Source organism: Struthio camelus, chromosome 9, assembly GCF_040807025.1.
Source record: "Struthio camelus isolate bStrCam1 chromosome 9, bStrCam1.hap1, whole genome shotgun sequence".
Classification (NCBI taxonomy): Eukaryota; Metazoa; Chordata; class Aves; order Struthioniformes; family Struthionidae; genus Struthio; species Struthio camelus.
In genome coordinates, this window is record NC_090950.1 from 12,942,956 (window position 1) to 12,966,726 (window position 23,771).

Here is a 23,771-nt window from a genome sequence, read left to right on the forward strand (position 1 = left end):
TATGAGATACACATAGGGTTTAGACCCTATAACTAAGATAGTATTTTAGAGGGGCCAAAAGGATTTCACTTGAGAATTAAACTTGTTTAGTTTATCATGGGTAGCTACTGCCCACACAAACTGTTCAGCTTCAATGGTCTTAAAGTCCTAGGTTTCTGAAGAAAATATTTAAATGCGGTTACTTAAAGAAGCCATTCAAGAGTTACTCAAGGAAGTAATAACGTTTCTTAAGAACTCACCATCTCACTTAAAGGAATGGTCTTTAGACAGGCTAAATAATGCGTATTAGAAATTTTAAATTCAAAGTAAACCCCACTATCTCTCTGTTTACCAAGGTGAGCTTATGTCTCCTCTCCAGGAGTACATGTTCTGAACAACCTGGGGTTAAACAGGAGAAACTGTTAGTACCTTAAATGACAACAGCATTTCAACATCCTTCAAATAATTATAAGAAGGTTTAAGTCTAATCCCCTGGCAATGCTTTTGCAATCATCTCACCAATGATGCTGAGGGTTTGGTGATGTCATGTTGCAGAAGCAGTGCTGGAGTATGGTGATGCTTTTTCTTCACGGTATAAGGTAGCTTCCTTGTCTGTCGTCTTACTGCTATTTAAGTCCTTGAAAGATTCAGATGAACATGGCTGAGATGAGATGAGAAGAGCGAGATGGTTTCTCAGTTCACAGGTATTTTTCTCTTCTTCCATCGTGTCAATGGAAGTGGAGGGTAAACCTGTTTGGGGGTTTAGCGGTAACCAAATATCAATCCCTTCTTAGGGCATCTTCCTGAGATGGTTGGGTACATACTGATTAGCTGAGGATGATCTCTACCAAAGCATATGCAATATGGTTTTAAGTCTTCTTCAGCTTCATTGCTCTATTCTTTGTGTCTTTGTGGCAGGAAACATCAATAGGATCTTTATGATTAAGCTTTTAATTCTTTCTCAGTTGAGCTGATGAAAATATCCCTTTAGGGACCCATCAGGATTTAAAGGGAATGAAAATTACTTCAAAGTAATCCAAATACTTGTTTTCCACATCATGTGATTTTTTTTTTTTTTTAAAAGTCGTACCACAAAAAGCATAAGCAGCCCTTAATCGTTAAACCCCCAACAAATTCAACAGGCGTTCTTTCTTCTTTTTAACAATCCTTGGAGAGGTGATTCTTGTCTACGCTTGGTAAGAAGTTTGCTTCAGCATTGCCAGATAACTAATAATCCGAATCAAAAGTGTTTTTATACTCAAATGGCTTCTTATAATAGTAACCAGTTCTAGCAAAATTATTCATTTCAAATCAGTGATGATGACAGTAATAATGCATTAAATACTTCTCATAAAGACCAGACATAAACATTGCAACTATGCATTTAAAAAAAAAAAAAAAAGTATTTAATGAACACAAATATTTTTACATTAAGTATAAAGCATGGTTAGAAAGAAATCCCATTTTTCCTGTTATAAAATAGTTTCCTTAAAGTTTAATGAGCTCTAAAGATTTTATGTGCAAATTTAAAACCATCCTCTCAAAAGCGATGGGAAGAGAGAAAAGACGACAGACTCCTGAAGCATAGTTTGTGATCTTCAAAAATTAATGCTACACATCACTTTTTATAGAGAGAGATGAAGAGCAAGAAAGAACACTTACGTCTTCTAACATGCAAAAGTGTTCTGTTTCTCGGGAAGAGTGAGAACGAAGAAAGAAATTTGCTATGATTTACAACACATTTACCTATCACTCATAGTTAATCTTGCTATGAAATACTGGCATGCAATGTTTGTGTCAATAATCGATAGATCGATATATAACATAAAATTAAACAAACAGATGCTGTAAAGGTACTTGCCAGCAGACGCACAACTCAGTCTGGAGGCAGATATCATTTCAAATAAACCAAAAACTTCCCAAGCACTTAAACAAAATATCCAGGCTAACTGTATAATAAAAGCAGCTACCAAAAGCAGAAAAAAATAAGCAAGCACTTTCCAAGCATCTTCTGTAACAATTCTGTAACAATATAAACAATTCTAAACATCACTGACAATTCAAGAAATCTAGAATTTAGTAAAACTATAAATTATAAATATAGCTGACTAATAATAAACCCTTCTGCATCAATTTTAAGGTTTACCTTCCATCAATCATGTACTTAAGCGCTATTCTGGGGTATGTGGGAAACATGAAAAAAAAGAAAGTTAAAATATTTTAACTACCTGAATGTAGTCAACTGGATTCTTTCCTTCTCCCTCTTCAGATACTAGTGCTTTGCCTTGCTCTCTTAGGTATGAGCTCATGCACTCGCACATTGTCTTCAGACCATTTGGCACACGGCTAAACAACTTGTACATGCAAGCAAGGTCTGCAAACAAAAAGAATGAAATATGCAGGATGCCCTCTGCGAGCTGTACTTCTCTAACACTGATTTCACAGCAAAAAACAACAGAAGGTAAGTTCAGACACTCAGGCCCCCAAAAGCACCCCCTAACAGCTTTGGCACTGGAATCTTCCGATGACATTTCCTTTCCTTAACCCCTGACAACACGGTGACTGCAGCAACCACAGGAAGTTAAAAATAAAGGTTGTATTCAATTCTTCTAGTTGTGGTTGTCCTCCTCCTCATCCACAGGCCAGCAAAAGTTGACATTTGCCCTAAAGGATGGTGCGTTTATACGTTCAGCAAGACTATGTTTTCAGTGGTATTTAATAGTGTAGTTTTCAAAGTCACCATCCCCAAATCAAATACTTTATTGAAAGTTATGAGAAAAACATAAATGAGAACAAAAAGCACGAAAATGCTGGTAAGATACTTCCTTGTTTTAAAAGTAAAAACTGGTACAATCTGAATTTACTTCGTATTTGTTCTGAAGGAATAGTGTCAGTCCTATAATTTTACACTACTTTGTGTCATCCACCTAAAATCTTGAGGGGTGGCTTAGCTTAAATATGGCTTTCCAGAACTTCCTTGTATGTTTCTCTTCTATAAAATCCTGTCTTCACAATCATTCGCTACTAAACCAAACGAATGCCCACAAAACAGACTAATTCTTGTATCATCTATGAATACTCTGCCATTCCTTTGTCATTTCCAGCCTGAAGCCTGTCTTAACTGGATATTAAAGAAAAAAGTTTAAGCATAGCAAATCACTTTCCCTTTCAATACAGAAATTCTCTTTTCTCACAGGTAAGAAATTGGCTTGCTTTGCCACTCTGACTAGCACCTAGTAATTGTGAAGCGACTTTAAGGAACAAAAAACCCATCAATTTAAACAGCAAGTCTGTTCCCAACCTCGCTGCTTTAGTACGAATATTGTTTTCTAAATATAGATACTACAACCACTCTCTTCCTTATCTGTAATAACTTTTGTTCTGTCATTCTCTGTCTCGCACTAATCTCCACCTATCAGGAAAAACCACACCAAACCCTTCTTTTTCAGCCACTCAGAATACGCCTGTCTAAAACTGAACAGCCCATTTTTTCTGCTACAAAACCTCCCCTCCCCACAAGAACTGGTCCCGCAATACTACTATTAAATGAGTCATTTACTGTAGCAATTTTCAAATAGCAGCCTGTGGGCCAAAAAGCTTACTGATGCATTTTGACAGCTACCTATTGGAAGAACGAAAGTAATATAACAGCTCAGGGAAACACAGAGTAGAATGGATGAGTACCTTTCTCAAAGATGCTTGGCTTGCCAAAGAAAAGCACCTGTATCTGGTACTAACCACAAACAAAGACAAAGTGGGTTTTGTCTTAACATCTCTCTGAATGTCTCCCAGGTAACATTCTCAGATGGTTGCAAAACAGTCACCAGAGTGGTTTTAGAATTACATAGGAACATCAATGTTAAGTTCAACTTATTCCACATTCAAAGGCAACAAACAGTGTCATAAGCATTTTTGTCTCCCATATAATCAGTCTTACCTTCTGTCTTCCCATTCTTCAGCATATGCACTAGCCCAGAGTTCTCCATTTCCACTATAGTTTTCATATGCTTGGAAATAAGCTCCCTTTCAACAACTTTCACAATTGGTTCTTCTGTTGATTTATCCAGACAATGCATCACCCGTTCTATTTCTTCATTAATTCTAGCTTCTACTTTCTTTATATATACAGAAGCACTGTTTTCAGCTAAAAATTTCTGGCTTTCCATCTGTGATTAACACAAATTAGTACTTTAGACTTATTTAAAGGGGGGAAAAGGAAACGTAGTTGCTACTTTAGATCAGCATTTATAAGCAAGTCCAAACCAAATCCAGTATGCCCAACAATTCATATCACTATACTTCAAAGACTTACATGTAAGCTTAACACAAAATATAGTTCTGTTACACTTAATGCAACTACTAAATTATGAGTGTAAGAAGATACATGCAGCAGGAGCATGGGATTTTTCATATCAAAACAGCCTAAACAACCTAGTTTCCAGCTACCAAAAGGAGCCTTAGCCACAGAATTGAAAGAAAATAGAAGGACTGAGAGAGGGAAGAGGCAAAAATTCCTTCTGAATACCAGTTATGAGGACCAACAATTCTTATCAGTCTAGCTAGCGACAATGCTGAATATATTATTTCATATCAAACTTTTAATCCGTACTGGTCAGCATAGTCTTTTGGAACGAAGCTTTTTTGCTTGTTTTTTAAGGCAGAACTAAGAAATGAAGCTTCAAAGGTAATTCTGTTTCTTAATTTTGCAAAACACCAAATGAAAAACAGAATGCAATGGCTTTTACAAGTTGCGCAACATATGCTTCTGATTTTCAAGCACATTTAGAGATCAGAGGAATGACAAATATAGTCGATCCTGTATTAGGAATGGCAGATTGACAAATTATGCACTCTAAATACCTTTTAACGTGCTTTTAGAATTTCTATCAATTCCTAATAGAAAATTTCCAAAAAGAGAGGAACATGATTAAACTCAAAGACTATTCATCTGGCATTTTTCCTGAAACTATCTTACCAAAAGCTCAGGAAACCTTTCGAGTGCATTATTTAGTGTTCAATCAACATTTGGATAGCCATTGGGATAGACTTACTTCCTTAACTTGGTCCATTTTATGCAGTCTATAATATAGACCATAAAACCCACAAATGTAGAAACTACAAAGTAAACAGAGCTTCCCCATAGGCAGTTTCCCAAGCAGTCTCCCCTCTCCATCCTCAACCTGCAACCTTTCACGGCACTGGCACCTCAAAAAAACCTTTTAAGTCAAGAGACTATGATTGCACTACAGGGATAAACCAAGTTGCACGAAATAGCCCAAGGCAGGCACAAGGTTAGTATGATGATCACTTTATGTGTTATTAGCATTTATATCACAAAACTATTGGGTTATGGCAATTCTGTAAAAGTAGCGTTACTCTTTCTCGAGGTTAGCCAAATCTTCTGCGATCCTTTTAACAGAGATGGACATACACAACAAACAAGTAGTAGTTACTTAAAATGCCACCAATGCTCACATTTTCCAAGTAACCATAAAAGCATTCCATATCCTGATACAACAGAGCTGCTGTACCTGAAAAAATTCTGCAGACATCTCCAAAAATGGGGCCTCAAAGTCTTCTTCATAGACTGACCTTCCTTCAAGACCTAGAATCATTAACATCTGGCAAGCATTTCTTATTGCGCCTCTGCCAAAAAGTAAGTTGTTAACAACTTGAGAAATCTACATGCTTGTAAGATACAGAGTACAAAACAGAGTAACAATTCGGAACACAATATCAACTTAAATAGAATATTGTAGTAAAAACTCTATCTTAAATCTGTTTGGTATATTATAGGTTTTTCAGAGGATTATATTACAAAGGCTTTTTTTGTTTCTGTTCTAAACCTAGTAGCTGACAATGTTTATTAAGTATTTTTAAAATATTGATAGTGAAGCAGGTCCCACAAACTCTATTAACTTTGAAATCAATTAACATGAATATAATTTGCCATACAAGAAAATAACCAAAAATAGGGGGAAAAAAAAGTTTTTCAAAGCAAACTGAGAATTGCACATCTGGGTTGGAACTGAACAATGCCAAAAAACTGCATGGAGGAAGTTGCAGTGCAGAGTACTTTTCTTTTAAACCAAGAAGAAATGAAAATGTATCTGCAAGTTAGACATATGGTTAGGCATACAAACACATCAATAAAACACAAAAACAAAAGAACTGTGTCCAGGAAAAAAAAATCCACTTTCTGGCAGTATGGGACAACGTGCAGCTGTTGCCAGGAAGTATTTTTCTCTTCATAAACTGCGTGTTGGGCAATCTCAATCACAGAACTGCAGCCAAAGTAGAATGAAGTTTACATATCTCCACACCCAGCAGCTGCTCTGAAACTGGAGAAGCACAAAAAGGCCTGCAAATTTCAAGTTACTTCAGCTGCAGCATCTGAAGTGTGTGGCACAACAGTCCCGATCTACTAATACGACAAGAGAACATGAGGATTTCAAGGCTTAGAGATGCAAACGACCTAACAAACAGATGGTTTAAACCACCAGGAAGGAAAGCAGAAAAAGAAAAAAGAAAAAGACTTCGAAATCTAACAAATGGGGTAGAATAAAACTAAACAACCCCACAGCACAGAGGAAACAAAGGGTAACAAAGACACGGGCTCGTCAGAACCTCTGCTTTATAAACGAAACGCTCTAATGCAAGGCAGCAATGGAAAGATTTAACAAAAGATCTAATAAAAAAAATCACAGGATAAATATTAAACAATTAATGAGCTTCTCTACTATGTGAAACAGTTAAACACATACAAAACTGTTTTGCCAGATTATCATGGAAAAGCTTCACTTGTGATCAGAAACATACACTTCAGTGATGATTTGTTTGCGTATATTGTTGATTCACTCTTAAAATTGATAGGTACAATTTACAAAAGGCAACCACCTACTTACAAACATCTTACCTGTCTACAACTTCTCCTTTTCTTTCTCTTGCAATCATGTCCAACAGAGTTTGTCGCAGGTGATCCCTAATACAGCCATAGCGCACAACTTGATCTCGAAAAATAATCAAACCCAAATTGTAGACATTCTCCACATTATTTTGTTGCACATACACACGGTCCTACAATGAAGACATACATACGGATAGCAATAAAATTTCAAATTCAGTGCACCTGTGCAATTCAACATTGCAAGAGATCAGTCATATTTATAAGGCACAGAAATAATCATACTAATCTTCTCTTCCTTCATAAACAGAGATTATTGTCCTCAAGGTGGGTCCTAACTTTCCAAAACTTCATTTACATTGGAAGCCTAGACTGATTAGCAAACGTTAGCAGAGGACTTATGACTAGAAGTACTCCGGAATAAATCCGCACCTTTACACTTTTTAGTCAGGCAGGTGGAGGAATCCCAAAATACTGAGAAAAATCATTGCATAATGTGAAAGGGGTATTTCTTGTCTACCCAATCCCCTTCCATTCACTTCGCTTTGTTCCTTAAAGCGGGGGGGGGGGGGGAGAGGGGAGAGGGGAGAATCCCTTTCCTCCCCGTCCTCCATATATCTGCCTACCACTCCTGTTAGGCAGGCAGCTCCTCTTCAATATTTAGTGAAAGTTCCTGAAATAGCATCATTAGGTGAACATAACAAAAAGTAAAGGCAAAATAAGAATCATTACAATCAAAAAATTTTTATGATTTTGGCATAGCAAAATTGTACCTAAGGACTTTAGTTTCTGAAGCCCTATGAAAATTCATGTCCATCAAATTGAGCAAAGATCTTGAAACATTGTTATATTTTCATTAAATCCCCTTTCCTCAAAGAAATTAAAGGGGAGAAGAAAAATATTTATTCTTCTGTTTCAGTACAGGTTCAAACTCCATCTCCCTGTGTGGCCTCAATCAACAGTAAATGCCAAGCATCTCAACCATCCACAAGCCACGTACTACATGCATGTACAAAACCAGACTGATCCTCAGAACAGTGTTCCATCAAGTCCACGTAGTGCAACCACCATCACACAGCTCGACTGAGACATCGCTGAGCAGATGCCCAGAGTTTCTCTCCTACTGCTCTTCACAGAAATGCTTGTTCCTTTCAAAGTTAACTTCTTAGCATACAGTAGCTGGAACAAGTTTACTCTTTGCAAAATCCAGACAGCCCAATTATATCCCATCAACGTTCCTCAAACAGGTAGTGTTGCATGCAAAAAATTTTCTGTCCTGCTCAGTTCTGATCATTGATCCCTTTTCTATTCATTTCATCAACACATCAACTCTCTAAAAAAGCAAGACTCTCAATAAAGTTAATACACATTCTCTGTCTGATAGTATCACTTAATATCTAGCAGTGCTGTCCCATAGCAAATAAGATGACCTAAAATAGCATTAAGAACAGAAAAATTGTAAGTTTTTAACAAAGCATTTCTGAGACGAGCTTTAGTGACTTTTTCATTTTTTTAAGGGCATAACCCATTTCTCAAACGAAGTAGTTTAGGTAATTATTAAAAATACTGCTTTACTACCACTTATGCCTCAGAATGTTATTATTGGTAAAAGTTAAAAATGTTCTCTTCCTACTCAAATTTGATTGCAATAAAGTTTTCTGAGAATTTATATAGTTATAAAAGGCAGGGAAAAAAAAAAATCAAATGCTGTATAGGACGAAGGTAAACGTTTGAACCAGAGCATAAAGATTAGTTTCTCCACTCATTTTATCAATATTTTCCTACGTGCTTTATCATAGACGGAATTAAAGTGTAAAGTTTTTCCTCAAGCATCTAGAAAACCATTAAAAAAAACTTCAGAAAAAGGAAGAAAGATTACAAGATTGTAAGATGATATATTTTCCAAGATTGGGAGAAATTAGAAGGAACAAATCCTACACCCTTTAATATTTTAACAGCTGAATATACATGGAAAATTTGTTGTATAATCATTATATGCCAGTTTGCCTCCTGATGAGGAAAGAAAAACGAAACACTGGCTTCCACAATTCAGGAACGATTTCCCACCCACTCCCTTCGGGAAGGTGGCACTTAACGTAAGTGAAACGGCACGGCAGGGAGAGGCGAGAGGCACCTCGCCCACGGCGCTTGCAGGGCAAGTGAAGGCTTCTAACTCGCACCAAGAAGTTTACCAGCTGGTCTCAGGAAGTCAATTTAATGACATACAAGGGAGTGAATCTTTGGAATATGTTATTCCTTTTCACTTTTTCTGGTATTTAGAGACAAAGTTATTTATTTCAATCCCTTATTTACATACTTGCATCAAGAACCAAAGTAACTGTGATTTGATATAAAATAAGCTAAAATACGCTTTTAGGGATCAAAGTTTAAAAAAAGAAGCATTTAATATCCTAAAATACTCGAGGAGTAAAATGTACACAAATCACCTTTAACAAATATTTAGGCCTCTGAAGCACAGGCAATAGGATATCAAAACGGATTAAAACCCACGGCCATGACTCACACGCACAGTTTCTGTTGTGGCAGTGCTAACCGCTGCCATTAGGACATGAAATAGTAGCTGCACTAGAAACTCCTCTCAGTGTTAACAGCAATGCCTTCTCAATAAAAAGCCAGACCACTCTACGACACCCAAATTAAAGTAGCAGTATTAATGTTTCTGATATTGTTGATTTGCTTACCCTTGGTAACAGATTATTTCATTATTTATTGGAAGCTCTCCCAACCAAACATCTTGGAGAGAAGAATCCTCATCTGGGAACAGGTTTGACAGACAAGACTACATGCTAGTCAACAACAATCTCTTTCCATGGGGAGAAGAAGCAGGTGTTTAAAAGGTAAGAGTAACTCTCAGGAGACAAGGGTGGAGTTTCAGACAGCAATTACTCATGAACTACAATGCTGCTTACGCTGCAGAACAGTCCTGATCTCAACTAAAGCAAGTTACTTACTGTACATCATCAACAGCCACATTTTGCCTCATCTCTTCATGGATGCATTACGTGGATGACGTTCAGCCTATGGCCTGTGGTCAAAACTCGAGGGCCAATCAGGCAGCGCCGGCCTAAACCAAGACACCAGCTCTCTGAACTGCACCCGTGAGAAGGGAGTGCTCTACCCTCTTCAAAATGCAAAACTGTATTCACAAGATAATTGTGAATTTCTGACAGCGTTTTCTGGCACTAAGCCTGTATCTATAGTGCAGTCAGGGGTGTGATCCCTGCACCTGCATATCTGAAATTGCTTTGAATTTAGCTCATGTAAGTAATCCACGGTATCTCGAGTTCACTGTGTGCAACTCGGTATAACCTACTTTCCGTAAGACATTGCAAGAACACACACATGCATAGAAATTGCACGGAAGACCAAAAACCTACACCTCCTCTGCATACAGTAGCTGAACAGAAGCTATTATAGGTATGCCTATCACACTGCAACCACAGCTGAGACTGGATTTCAGATACAGCCAAATGTAGTAGATGACTTCACTGCTTAATACAGGGCTGCAGACAGTTGCGTGAATTTAGAGAGTATTACGTGTATTCTGATACTGATGATTGCAGCCTAAACGCACAAACCAAAAGGAAAGCTAGTTCATATAGATGACAACATATGATGGGTGGGGCTACACATATCTGAAATTCCATCTTGGAAATTGAAATACCTCAAGCTGGTTAGAATTGGATTTACCGGGCATTTTGCAGGTCACAAATTTTTACACTAGAACTACATTACTAGAACTACCTGAAATTAAGCAGAAATCAGACAGCACCATGGCACAAGAGGCAAGGTAATATACTTTTTTTTCATAATGCAATTACAATGCAAACTTAAAGGAGTGTTTCATGGAGGCAGTTCCAAATATCAGAGGACGTAAATGAGATCCAACCACAAACCTCAAACAGCAAATATTTTCATCAAACAAGTATCATAATAATGCATGAACCGCATTGTACAATATGTGTACTTTTCTGGAAAGATCCTATTGAGGTAAATTTTATTTTAGAAGTGGCAAAATTAAACAGAGGAAAAAAGATTAAGGCAGGCATGAAGGAGGGAGTTTGTTTTGAATCAGATCATAACGCAGCTAACAGCTGAAATCAAGCTGGAATACAAACAGGGCATTACAATGGGTACAGCTTAGTTTAGGATATTCATCGCTAGGCTGAGGCAAGAATTTGAGAGAGTAACGTTAAGACTTCAAGAGGATACATTCACTGATATCAAACTACAACTCCTCCGGTACCAGCAGGTAGATTTCCTGAAACTAACGGGTAAGGAGCTACTGCCTACAGGACAAGGCAAGAAGGACGAGGTTACCCCTTATTCACAAGCACACTAGAAGGGCATGTACTTCTCCTGAGGGAACTAAGTATGTCCGTAACAGTGCCTGGTAACTGAGTTCATATAGATTATTTAAGATAAATATATTTATTTAAATAATATTAATTGTGCTTGAATAGGAATATATATAAACAACTTCTGACCTAAGTATATCACTGTAAAACTACATTTCGTTCAGACTCAATCTCATGAGGTAAGAGTAAATAATAATTCTTTCCTTTATAAAGTCCTTTAAATAGTTTATTTTAAGAGCAGAGCAGTAAGGTCTCAACATCTTTGACAGACGTTCCTCCATTTTATAATTTGGTGGTACTAGCAGCTTCTTCAACTAACATACGGTTGAGACTAGAAGTTTCCTGTTCTTCCGTCTTGTTCCAACTAGAAGTTTCCTGTTCTTCCGTCTTGTTCCAATCAATGAAACTACATTGACTCAACAGGACATTCCAGCGACAAAGATGAAACTGCAAAGCTTTGACCCTGGTCAAATCTTAAACCACAGCTTACACTTTAACTCATATCAAAATATGAATTTGCTACGGACAATTCACCCCATGCCCTTCAAGTTCAAAGAAAGGAGAGAGCCTGACCACTGTGTCAGCTCCCTGCACTAGACAGAACGATCTAGTCAAGATTAAATTCATAATCTGAAAACCATCTTAAATTACAGATGTTTGGATAAACACATATCAGTCCTCTTAAAGTTTGACAAGTTTATATAAGTATTTTGAAAGAATAACTCTCATTAGATGGTATTTACTCTTACACTATTAAAAAAAATCTTATTCTAAATATGTGTAATGTTTATTTGCGTGTCATTTTGGTATGGGGAAAAAAGCCTATGGGGAAGCCCCGGGGACAAATAATTAGTCACGTGGAAGTCTTAACTGAACAGCCACTCAAAATAAATAAAAATGGTCAAATAGTACATGAACGATTTCTCCAAAATAGCCTACATTGGCACTTCTATGCTAGCTACGTATTCCAGTAGAGATATTTAAGTTTGTTTATTTATTTTTCTTTTCTCACTTTGTGTAATATATTAACCAATTAAATCCAATTTGTACCTGCAAGAACCACACAGCTCTCCATCTTCTTAAGCTTTGGTAGTGAAACGGCAGTCTGTCACAAGCCTCAAGTCCAGGCATCCCTACCCTTAGCACAATAGGTATTTAACAGTTTCTGTCTCCCAAAAAAGTGATAACTGAAGCACGTATCCCCTTCTCAATGAGGGCCTAGACAAGATACTATACCAACACCACTATGATTTGTTTAATAATAACAGTAATTCCCCTGCCACCCTCTCCAATCTGGCACAGGACTACTACTTGGTCCTCAACACACTGGTAAACACACTAAATCAGAAACAGCCTCTAACACCATCTAGGGATCAACCACTTATTGACTTTAAGAGGCAGCAGACAGCACTGCATCGTTCGGTTTGACCACCTATGTATCTTGGAGCAATTCAGCACCTCCTGTACCGACACGTTAAGTAGTATTTGGCTAAAATGTAACAGTTGCTCCCCTAGAAAGCTCCGGATTACATCTTCTGATGTCTCTGAAAATTCACCACTGGCTCCGTTCCATTATTCTAATAATTAACCATTCTTGAGGATACTGTTCCTCTCTCGTTTTCCCATTTAATCTGTTCAGATGCAGCTATCAGCAACTCATTTGCGTTTGTTCTTCACAAATAGATTAGAGAATCTCTCGGCAAGATAAGCAACTCGGATCTTTAAGTATCACTGAAGGCATTTTATTCAGCCCTCTATCTTTAGATATGTGCTTTATTCTGAACTAAAAAAGAAAAAGGAAAGGTAATAAGCCCATTAAAAAAAAAGTTTAAGTTACATAGCTACAATAATTACTCAGAATTCTTCAACTTTTAGTAGCTTATTAGTCAAGTAGGATTTCTTCACAGCTAGTTCAAACAGGTTTCATTTTATAGCATGAAATGAGGTCTTTAATTGCTGCAAGATAAGATGCTAATTCCAGTTACTAAGTAGACTGTACTGTTGATTTATCATCTTTCTTTTTGACCAAAAAAAAAAAAAAAAAAGCAAAGCACTACCATTATCTTATCCTTCACTTTATATAAGTTTCTTATATAAAAAACACACAGGCTTTCAACACATGTTTCTTTTCTGCAAAATACAGAGGGCTGTAACCAGGATCTGCACTTACCAGAAACTGACTGCTTTTCCGCTCTGGCTGCATACAAACAGAAGCTAATGAGTTTTAGCTCAGAAAATAATCAAAAGATTAGGTACACAAAAAAGCACTCACTGTGCATGTACTGTGTAATGTATTCTCATCCTCTTCCTAGGTCAAATGTGCCTTTTCAAGGCCATTAGGCATTACCTGTTGTCCCCAAGCATTTTATTCTGACATTTTAATTATTCCTTGAGAGGTGATTTAACAGAAAGTAAAAGTTGTGTTTAAAGAACTTCAGATGTTCTGCCAATTTTCTCCATTAAGAATGTTAAAATTAGGAGTAAGAGCTTTTGACTGCTATTTGTTTTTAACTAGTGTCCCTCCTCCTAAGTCACATTCTAATTAATCAAATTAACTAGTTAGCCGATAGGTGAGACTAGATGGAACTCAGCTCTGGAAATGACCATGTTAGCCAATTAAAAGATTTTTTTTTAAATTAATTTTCCTTCTGTTTGCAGTTAAAACATTTTGTTCCTCAAGTTAAGACTTTGGCTACAGAGTATACAAGAACGCACTCTCCTGCGCCCTCAGAGCATGCATATTGTTCTGGAAGTTTAAACATAAACCTACTAATGTAAAACACAATACAACTCAGATGCAAAGCTGTAAGGCCTTCCCTCCTCAAAAAAAAGGCTAGTTCTGTTAGTTATCAGGTAAGGAATTATTTGTTTTCTTTTAAAACCATCCAACCAAAGATCATTGGAATTTATGTATACTGAGTAATCCTGTCATCAGCTTTATGAACAACAAAAGATTCAGTTCAGATTTAACATTTATCCAGGGACACACACTGTACCTAAACAGAGTCATCTTCTTCAAATATAGGAATTTAATGAAAAATGACTATACCAGGCAGCCTGAGGAGGCTTTACATCATCGTGCTTATAATTCAGGTTTACCATCATGACTTAATTCAGGTTGATCACCCAGTCTCAGAAAAACAAGCTGCATATGCCAAAGCAACTATTTGTTTATTTCTGTTTGGCTGCTGAAAGCCTATTCCATTCCTAAAGCCCACAAATGATAGCAGAAAAGCCCTTTTTTGAATTAACGTGGTTCTGGCACCACATCATTGATACAGGCTTTTCAGCAGTCTGTGTCCGAGGTCAACCGTTTCTCACAGAATGCAGACCGTTAAGTATATCTGGCTTTTCATTCCCGCACCTCATTTGTTCCCGTGTCAAAAGACAACTGCATCACCTTAAACGTGTGAAAAAGCAGAATCCCGGAATACCCACCATATACATCAGAATGTCTCTAATCATCACCATTGCTGTTTGATGATCATTCCATGCTTGGTTTAGTGTTTGTAGAAAGTTGTTATTCAAGGAGTTTAGCACATCTTCTCGCACCTATCACAAAAAAGAATATACTGTCATAAAGCCAAATCAGTTTCTTCCACATCATTTAAGCACTAATAAGGTTGGCTTAAAAAACAAACAAGTAAAAACAAACAAACCCAAACATTGCTCCTCTATTACCCTGAATATCACTAAAAAGTTGTCACTTTTCCTAGGTGTTGACCACCTCTACCTTGCATTTGACTTCAACACACTCACAGGACAACAAAATAACCAAGGATATTAAACTTCAGAGGAATAGCTGAAGTCGCAAGTGTTACAACTATCTTCATACAGCTTCTTAAAAGATTTCATTTCCCATGCTGACATGTTTCAATGAAACGTTACCTTAACTAACATAAATCATCTCAGAATATTGGGTAGTACTAGTAAATATCACAAACAGGAACACACGCAGGTTCAAAATTGGTCATGGCAACATTTAGTAAAACACACCAAGATAGTATAAAGTTGCAGCAAACAACGGTTTTGAAAAGAAACATTCACTTCATAAAGATCAGACTCTTAAACTAATAGCTCATAATCGCTATGACTCCAGAGAACAAAAGAAAATCCTCACTAGTTGATTCTTTTGTCCCATCAACTTCAGGCTTCATTTCTTTTTGACATTACTGCTTTTTGTTGATGAAAAAGAACATCCAGTCTCATGTTTTGATTTTCATGCAGTAGTCGTACTGCAGCGCTCAAACTTTAAACCCATTTTAAAGAAAAATTTGAGGAAAGTTTAAACACACATACACACTTATTCCAGATCTAAAAATGTGTGAACTGACCTGAGATAAGATACAGTTTACACTCTGCCCTCTGTTGTAACTTAAAAGCCACCTGAATCCACCATCCTCTTCAGAATAAAGTGGCTTCGTGGCTACTAGAACACATACAGAGCCTAGGCATCTAATCAGTTGGCTAATAAACCTTCAGGACCTAGAGGCTATGTTCTACTCCAGACAGCAAAAGGTCTTTTTTTCCCTCTTTAATGATGAATTTGTCATGAAACATCAGACACTCATTATGAAAAAAAGAATACCCGTTAAAGAACAAAAATGTAGCGGCTTACTCAAAGCTGGCTTTTAGCAAACATAATCTATTACAAATTCTCCATACACGATAAAACAACTCTAGTATTTCTTTCAATAATGACAAAAATGAAAATTTTCAATGAAAGTTTGAAGAAATATTTTCTGTTCCTCTTTCAAATGAAGACAAGTCAATGGCCTGCAAAGTAGGAGATAATATAGAAGTAGCATGCACAGCTTTAGGCATGTTTGGGAAGGTGCTGACAGACATCCCTTTAGGAACACCGAAGGCTGGTACATCCAGGTGGGGTATAGCTTCAGGTTGTTACAGCTCCACAATACTCACACAGCTGGGTCCTGTAGCTACACACAAAGTGATCTAGGACAGTAAGGAGGGGAGTGGATTCTACGGCTTAAAATCTGCCCCTAAGTAGGTAAATGGTTCAATAGGTACAGATTTTAACTAACTTCTAATAAAGACTGACCTTACTAACAAACAGTTTGAAGGCCAGTAATTGTTCAGTTTGATGTTTTTCTAAACTAACAAAATTGGAAACACATTTTTACTCTTTAGTAAAGTTTCCTTTTTTTCCTCTTACATCACAATACAAGTAACTTGCTAGGAAACTAAACCAAATGCTACTACTTCAGTATTTTCTGTGTACTGGAGGGACATCGTTGCAAATATACCTCATCTCCCTTTGTCTCCACGGTAGGGGAAAATCTGCAAAGGGAAGGAGCTGCTGCCCATACAGCTCCGCAGCCGCTACCACCGGTGCTACAGTCAGCGCTGAGGACGAGACACAACCAGTAGCTTAAGGTAGTAGCACGGGAGATGATCTTCCACACCACATTGCAATATGAAGAACAACCATCATGGCTGTGATTCATACCATATTTATATAGCTGTATGCCTCACTAGAGAGGCATGCTCAGAGGCTAAGAAGCAATGGTCTTGATCCAAGCTGATAGTTAAGAGTCCAAGAATGCTCCACCTGGCTCCTCCTCTGCCAACCCACGCCCCAAAAGCAGTCCTTACACACACAATTTTCTGAATAGGTACAAAGAAAGTTACTACATAGCACAGGAAGTTCCAGGCAGTTTCATCTTTTTACAGCGGTCAATAGATAATGAACAATGCACAAGCAATTCATGTGATTCATTCACCAATATGAACTACATGTTATGTCCAAGTCATCCTAAGGCATATCTGCAGGTGGTAAGAAGTTCAGAGTCCATCATTTTAAAACAAATATACACACATACACGGACTTGGAAATTTCAAGAGAAGTGCTTCAAACTCATGGCAGTTTTTTGATACAAATACTCCTATTGTCTTAAGGTGCAGATTAAACCCACTGTATTTCAGACTTAAGAGTCAATATGTAGCTGAGCTAGTATTTCACACCATATGGGAGCTATGCTTTATGCAGAATACTACAAGGTATTTAACTGCAGGCTTTTCACAATCCATGAAGTCCACAGTTAAATAACCTATACTAACTCCAATTGCATTTCTCGATACAGAAGTCCTTCTCCACAGGACACTGATTACTTCGATGCAATCAGCCCATTGTTTCAAAGATTTTATTTAAACTAGAACCAAGAGTAATTTATTCTTGTGATCATGCGAACGTTGTGACCATGCAACTTCCCCACATCTGAGATCCAAAGTATTTTGACAGTCTAGCTGCCATGTCCCATTAATTTGTGATACCTAACGCTCAGGTCACTGCGACTATGTCACTTTCCTGTTTAACTGCTGGCACATTGACACCCTGCCTCCTTACGTCCCATACACGAGCTAGCTTACCTGACACGATGCCGTAATTTTGACGAAGCCTAGTATGAAAATGCAAAATATGAATTTACAAGACTAAAAGAAAAAAAAAATCAAACAACAAATAAAACTTGTAGCGTAGCTCCAGTCACCTGTCAATATTATGAAGAACTGAGTAGGATTTTGGCAGAGAACACAGCTTAAATTTCTTGTTATGCTGTCAATTGTTTTCAACATGACAACCAAAGCAGACAACTCCTTCTACAAAACTTCACCTATAAAACTTCACCTGACAAAGACACATGCTTCAACATACAGTGAATGAGATAGCAAACCGGACAGACACGCTCCCAACATGCAGGCTCTACTCTTCTTCACTGCCAGACAACCTCCCACCACAACCAACCATCTTTCTGCACAAAAATCATTCTGTATACCTGGAAAATACAGTATTTTTATTTCATGTGGAGATATATTTTACTCCCAACACTAGATGCCAGCACCCTGGATATGCTCAAGCTAATCACCTTCTCAAGTTCTTTTTTTCCTTCCCTTGAAGGTCTAAATGAAAACACAGTTGAGGAAAATGCAACTTCTTGCCCATTTTGTAAGAATCAGGTCAACAGCATTTCCTGGCATACTCCCTCACTTCCTGGTCTTTCCAATGCACAGGATCAGAGTCACACTGCCCACATCCCCAGGATTCTTGGGGGTGGCCAAGACGACAGTTTGGTACAGTCAGTGAGTGACATGTGATATTACATTTCTAAATTGTACCCTTGTGTTAGCACAAAAAATTTTGTCTGTTTTGAAATTTTTCTCCCCACTCACAGTAAACCTATACAGTAATACCATATCCTTCGAAGGGGAGGGGGAGAAAAAAAGAAAGAGAAAAACCGCATTCATAGATTGCTGTCCCCAAGTGAACTCAGACACCGAAAATCAGTTGTGTACTAGCGTAAATTACAGTACTGAGGATTCAAACAGGCAAACAAAACACACGTAACAAGCAGCAGCAACCTGCCTCAACGTCAACTGCAAACAGCTGACAGACACCATTCTGTTATTTTAAGTATTATTAGACAAAACCCAGAAAAGTAAATAATTTTCACAATGCAGCAGGCTACTATATACACCCCATAAACTTATATGGGCAAGGCAAAAAACACAGCATGGCGTACCATCCAAGCACTCTGTCCTTTCCTCAGGAAGGAGCAGAAATTTATCTCCATAGCAGCCCCCCTGCTAATACTGACTGAATCTAGGTGTACCTGTGGATTGCTCAAAGCTCTCTGAAATCTTCAAAACTCCTATTCCCCAGACCTGAGCAGTCTCCCCCTCGCTTCTGGAAAACACATCAGGCAGTTGTAATTCACAGACAGCACTACTCAGCTGCCTCAGACTTTCTGATAGTGACCATCATTTATCCCTCAGGCTCCCAAGCGTGTGCACTGTTGTCATCCGATTTATGTAGTTTTTAAGCTAAAATGTAAACATCCATTAAAAAACTTCATCTAACGAACTTGTAAAGAGCAAGCAGTCTCCTAGAATGAGAAAAAATATGATGGTTGCTTTCAGTATTTTAATCAAGGTGAAAAAAATTCAGGACTGTTTTTCTAGAACAGACTGTTTTTCTGTATTTTCTAGATCAACCACACTAGTACGACTTACCAAGACCAAACTAAAAAGCAAGACTAGTTTACAAGCACAAATCATCTGAGCGGGGATTGATCAACTTTACCCAAGCATGCAAGTCCATCACAGAATTTTTCAAGGACGAAAAAGCTTTGCAACAGTGAGCCACTGTGCCTTTATAATTACACGCTTCCATCCTACTAGATGAGCCAGCGCGGAACTGCTTACCCAGGGTTAGCAGCGCGGGGCGGCTGGCTGGCGGCAGCGACGGCGGCTGCTCCCAGACAGGCCGGGGAAGTCTCGGACCTGCCTCCTCTCCCCGCAGGGTGCCAGGCAGCTCTCCGCAAGCGCGTCCTGAACACAGGAGTCCCGCGCTACCTACGCAAAGCCACTCTGGGACAAGTCTCTGTGTAGCTTCCAATGTTGTTTCCATCAGTTTATTTTAAGCTGCAAGATAGGCTTGAAAACCTGATTTCAGGTGCTACAAAAGCCAATCAAGTTACCGCTTACGACAACAGTCCAGTTACAATGGGTTAAACAGCCACTGTATGGGCCACGAGGCCAATCATCAACGTCACAGACCTATTTCATCTCTTAAAATCTGCCAGAAGATTGAAAATAGCGCTGCCTATGCAAATTAAGTACCCTTTGAGATACATGATGCTTAATTTCTAAATGTAGAACGCAAAGACTCTCCATAATCACCCAAATATTACAGGAAAAAAAAAAAGTACTGTAAGACACAAAACACTTGTAGCCATGCAAAAGGCATGACTGAAACCTCTTTGGTGGAAATAATGACTTGCAGTGGTGCGGGGGGAAGAACGTTCACCCTCTTCTACAGGCAAGGAAGCTTTTCAGAGGTACCTTCTGCTCTTCCAAAGCCTTAAGAAAATTTCAGTCTCGAAAATTTTATCAGCAGAACATTACTTTCTATTAGCTGAGCTTGTAGTGATCTCTATGACACTATCTTTGAAGCCATGCAGTGGGTTTGCAGGCATATCCAGCTTAACTAGGACTGTCCGTACACAGTCTACAAAACGTATTATTAATCTACGTAAGGTTTCCTTATATTTGCAAGGATGAAATCTCGTATTGACTTTTGCCTCTACTGTATTTTATACTGAATATGGCTTTAAGGAAACACAGCAACCCCTTCCCCCATCTCAAAGACTAGTATGTTGGCATAGTTTTCAATTCCTTTAAATAATCCTCTATTAACCACACACAATGCAGACTTATGGCATAGCATTTTCTCTCTTACAGCATTCTGCACTGATGCAGCAGCAAGAATCATTCAGTCGCGTAATTCTCAGCACGGAACAACTGCCCCAGACAGCCCAAGCCTTCTGAGGGGAGAGGCAATAAACAAAGGCCTAAAGATCCAAAATCTTTTATTATGGAGTTACTTCATCTTCCGCAAAAAAAGTTTTAAATAGTCTAAAAGATAATATTTTAAAAGCTTAACTTAGTTGGAACTTGAAACTTAACATATTTACTAACACTTCACCAGAAATATTTGTTTACCCCCACAGCTGCTGTTCTTTCACTGAAAAAAAATAAAAATAAAAAAGTCAAAACCCAAATCCACAAAAATATTGATGATTATGAATTGTTCTTACTTTCTGGCAATTTCCCACACCCTTTCAACCTCCACGTAATTTAGGACTTTCGCAAGATTATTTAAAAAAGTCATTAAGACGAGATGAAGATAGGGACAGATGACACTTCATACCTTGTCACCCAGCTTACAGTACAGCCTGAGGGTCACTGAATCCCTTCTCCTCCTACACAGCAACTCACACAGCATGCTCCTACCTCCCTCTGTTTCACAGACCCCATGAAAACCATCTCTTGACCTCCCTGCAAGGGGTTCCTGTCTGCTCTCTCCCCTTCTCTCTGCAGCACCATGACGCCCAACTTTCCAGCTCACCGGGGATCCCAAGCACCCCTTTACAAGCCCCATAGCAGAGCAGACACTTCCTTCACCCCATACCTTCCGCACCAGCGTCCCATACAGCCCTCCAGCACCTAATATAATGTCCTCATGACGACCAGGAACTGTGTCCCCCTTACTACAGGCTTTCCCACATGCCTTTCGCTATTCTTCTTCTGAGATAGCTTCCACCGTCTCTATTGAACTTTATCAGTCGGATCAACAAAGACAGCTACAAGGGTGGAAGGCACCCTGGCATGCCTTCACAGACACAGACAGTAACAGAAGAAAGCACTTGACAAGATTTCTGGGATCCCACGCATCTCTTCCTTTTCAGTAATGTTCCAATATAGCACAGTTACTGAAATGTTTGAACCAATAATGCCAGCACATTACTTACCCACAAAAAATACTGTATTGGCCTCGGCCAACCAATCGCTTACTCTCTCACACGCACAATTCACAGAATATTTATGATATGCTGTGTGAGTCATCTAGGGAAATCCAGTGAAGGAAACTCAAAATATCCTGCAGAATTTTTAACTTCCAGACTTTTAATTCTAATTTTTTCCCTAATATAGGTTATGCTTCCTATCAAATGGTTCCGAGAGCTGTAAACTTAAGCTTCACTGATCTGTGCTCTCAATAATAAAGTAACAAAAAAGGCCTTTAACTTTTACAGTACTTGTGTGATGTGGGCACAGATCAGGATCAAGATGTGTGAAGGAAGAGCGTCCACGTGAAGCTACAAGATTGTCAAATGGGAAGATAAGGAGAAATCAAAGAAGCATCAGATGCAAAAGAATTAAAGACACCATTTTATACCTGAATTAAGGCAAAAGGCTTTAGTACTTTTTACTCAATGTCATTTTTAAAGCATAATACATATAAAATTAAGTTTAATAATAATCCCAACAGACAGGCAAAGACAGGTGTAGCACGTCCTCATCTGGTGCTAAATGCAAGATAGTTCAAGGCAGCTCATTGCTATCAATGATTCTACCTGGCTACCCGGCTTACTACTTCCATCATCAAGCAGCCAGAACATGGCAACTGTAATTACAAGCTGGTGAGGGTCTGCAAGTTCAAAACCATGCATACTTCACAGTACCTTGCTTGTGTGCTTACATCCCGTATACATATATTAACCATGTTTGCACCTACCACTTCATTTACAAATAAACAGGCTGTAAAGACAGCATGTGGTATTAATTTTTTTTTTTGTTTAGAAGTTAAAGAGTTTTCTGCTTTTAAGTGTTTAGTTTCTTTCTAGTAAAAATGCTGGGCAAACACAACTTTCATCTAGCAATTAAACAAGCATAAAGGAAAAATACAGCTCTTGACTACGGCACACCAAAACTAAACTCTTGCATTCCAAACTTGACAACTACCTGTAAAAACACCTGAATAAATACGTTACCCCTACCTAGTCTCTGCATCTATTCTAGTTGTCCAGCATGACTGGAATACTACAGGAATGTAACTTGCTTGCACAAGGGTAACCAGTAGATGCGGACAGCAAAAGGCAATTCTGTTTCAAGGAGTCCAGCTATTTAAAATTTGGGTTTGGCTCCTCCGAAGCACTGCCTGTCTGCCGTTTACTGAAACCTAAACAGTTCTGCCATTTTCATTTTGATAAAAGTTAATGGATTTCAATGAACAACATTTTAGTTGGCAAAATTCCCCCCTCTCAAACTCCAGCATCCACCTTGTGTTCTTTGAACATAACTTTACAAAGACTGGTAGCTAGAACACTTATTATTAAAAAGCTACCTAATATTTAACAGGGGAACTACTCCTGGAAAGAGCACCTGAAAATAGAAGATTACTTTAAAATTTCTCTTATTCAAAATGTGAGGGTAAACAGACAAACATTGTTTTTAATCTGTCTCACAAATTAGTACTTATGACACAATCATGAGGTGCCATTTCAGAACTGATCTGATTCTTAATAAAGAACAAACTTTTTTCCATACTTCTGGCTATAACTACTCCAACACAACATCCTCAAGCAAACTCCAACGAAAAGTAGCTTTGAATCTAAGAATAGTCTATTTTTTCTTTTTTTCTTTCTTTTTTTCCTTTTTTCTTTCTTCTTAAGTTGTCAGGATTTTTTGAAGGAAGTCTCCCCCTTTTTTTTTTCCTTCCTGGAAAGATTTAACTTATAGGGGGGCGTTACTGCAAGACTGCAAGAGCTGGGCCTGTTCAGCCTGGAGAAGAGAAGATTGAGAGGGGATCTCATCAACGTGCAGAAGTATCTGAAGGGGGAGTGTCAAGAGGATGGGGCCAGCCTCTTCTCCGTGGTGCCCAGCGACAGGACAAGAGGCAACGGGCAGAAACTGAACCACAGGAAGTTCCACCTAAACCTGAGAAAAAACTTCTTCACTGTGAGGGTGACAGAGCATTGGAACAGGTTGCCCAGAGAAGCAGTGGAGTCTCCTTCGCTGAGATATTCAAAACCCGTCTGGATGTCATCCTGGGAAATATGCTCTAGAGGTCCCTGCTTGAGCAGGGAGGTTGGACTAGATGATCTCCAGAGGTCCCTTCCAACCTAAACCATTCTGTGATTCTGTTACCAGAC

At 38.4% G+C, this 23,771-nt stretch overlaps 1 protein-coding gene across 1 annotated transcript in view; it reads right to left on the minus strand.

The window, feature by feature from the left end:
• CUL3 (cullin 3) overlaps window positions 1–23,771 on the minus strand; it is a 62,015-nt gene that overhangs the window by 17,280 nt on the left and 20,964 nt on the right. The window contains exons 3-7 of the mRNA XM_068954153.1: window positions 14,701–14,814; window positions 6,896–7,056; window positions 5,511–5,625; window positions 3,917–4,145; window positions 2,208–2,353 (exon numbers count right to left, since the gene is read on the minus strand). Coding sequence (XP_068810254.1) covers window positions 2,208–2,353; window positions 3,917–4,145; window positions 5,511–5,625; window positions 6,896–7,056; window positions 14,701–14,814 — 765 coding nt within the window. The remainder of the gene's footprint in view (window positions 1–2,207; window positions 2,354–3,916; window positions 4,146–5,510; window positions 5,626–6,895; window positions 7,057–14,700; window positions 14,815–23,771) is intronic.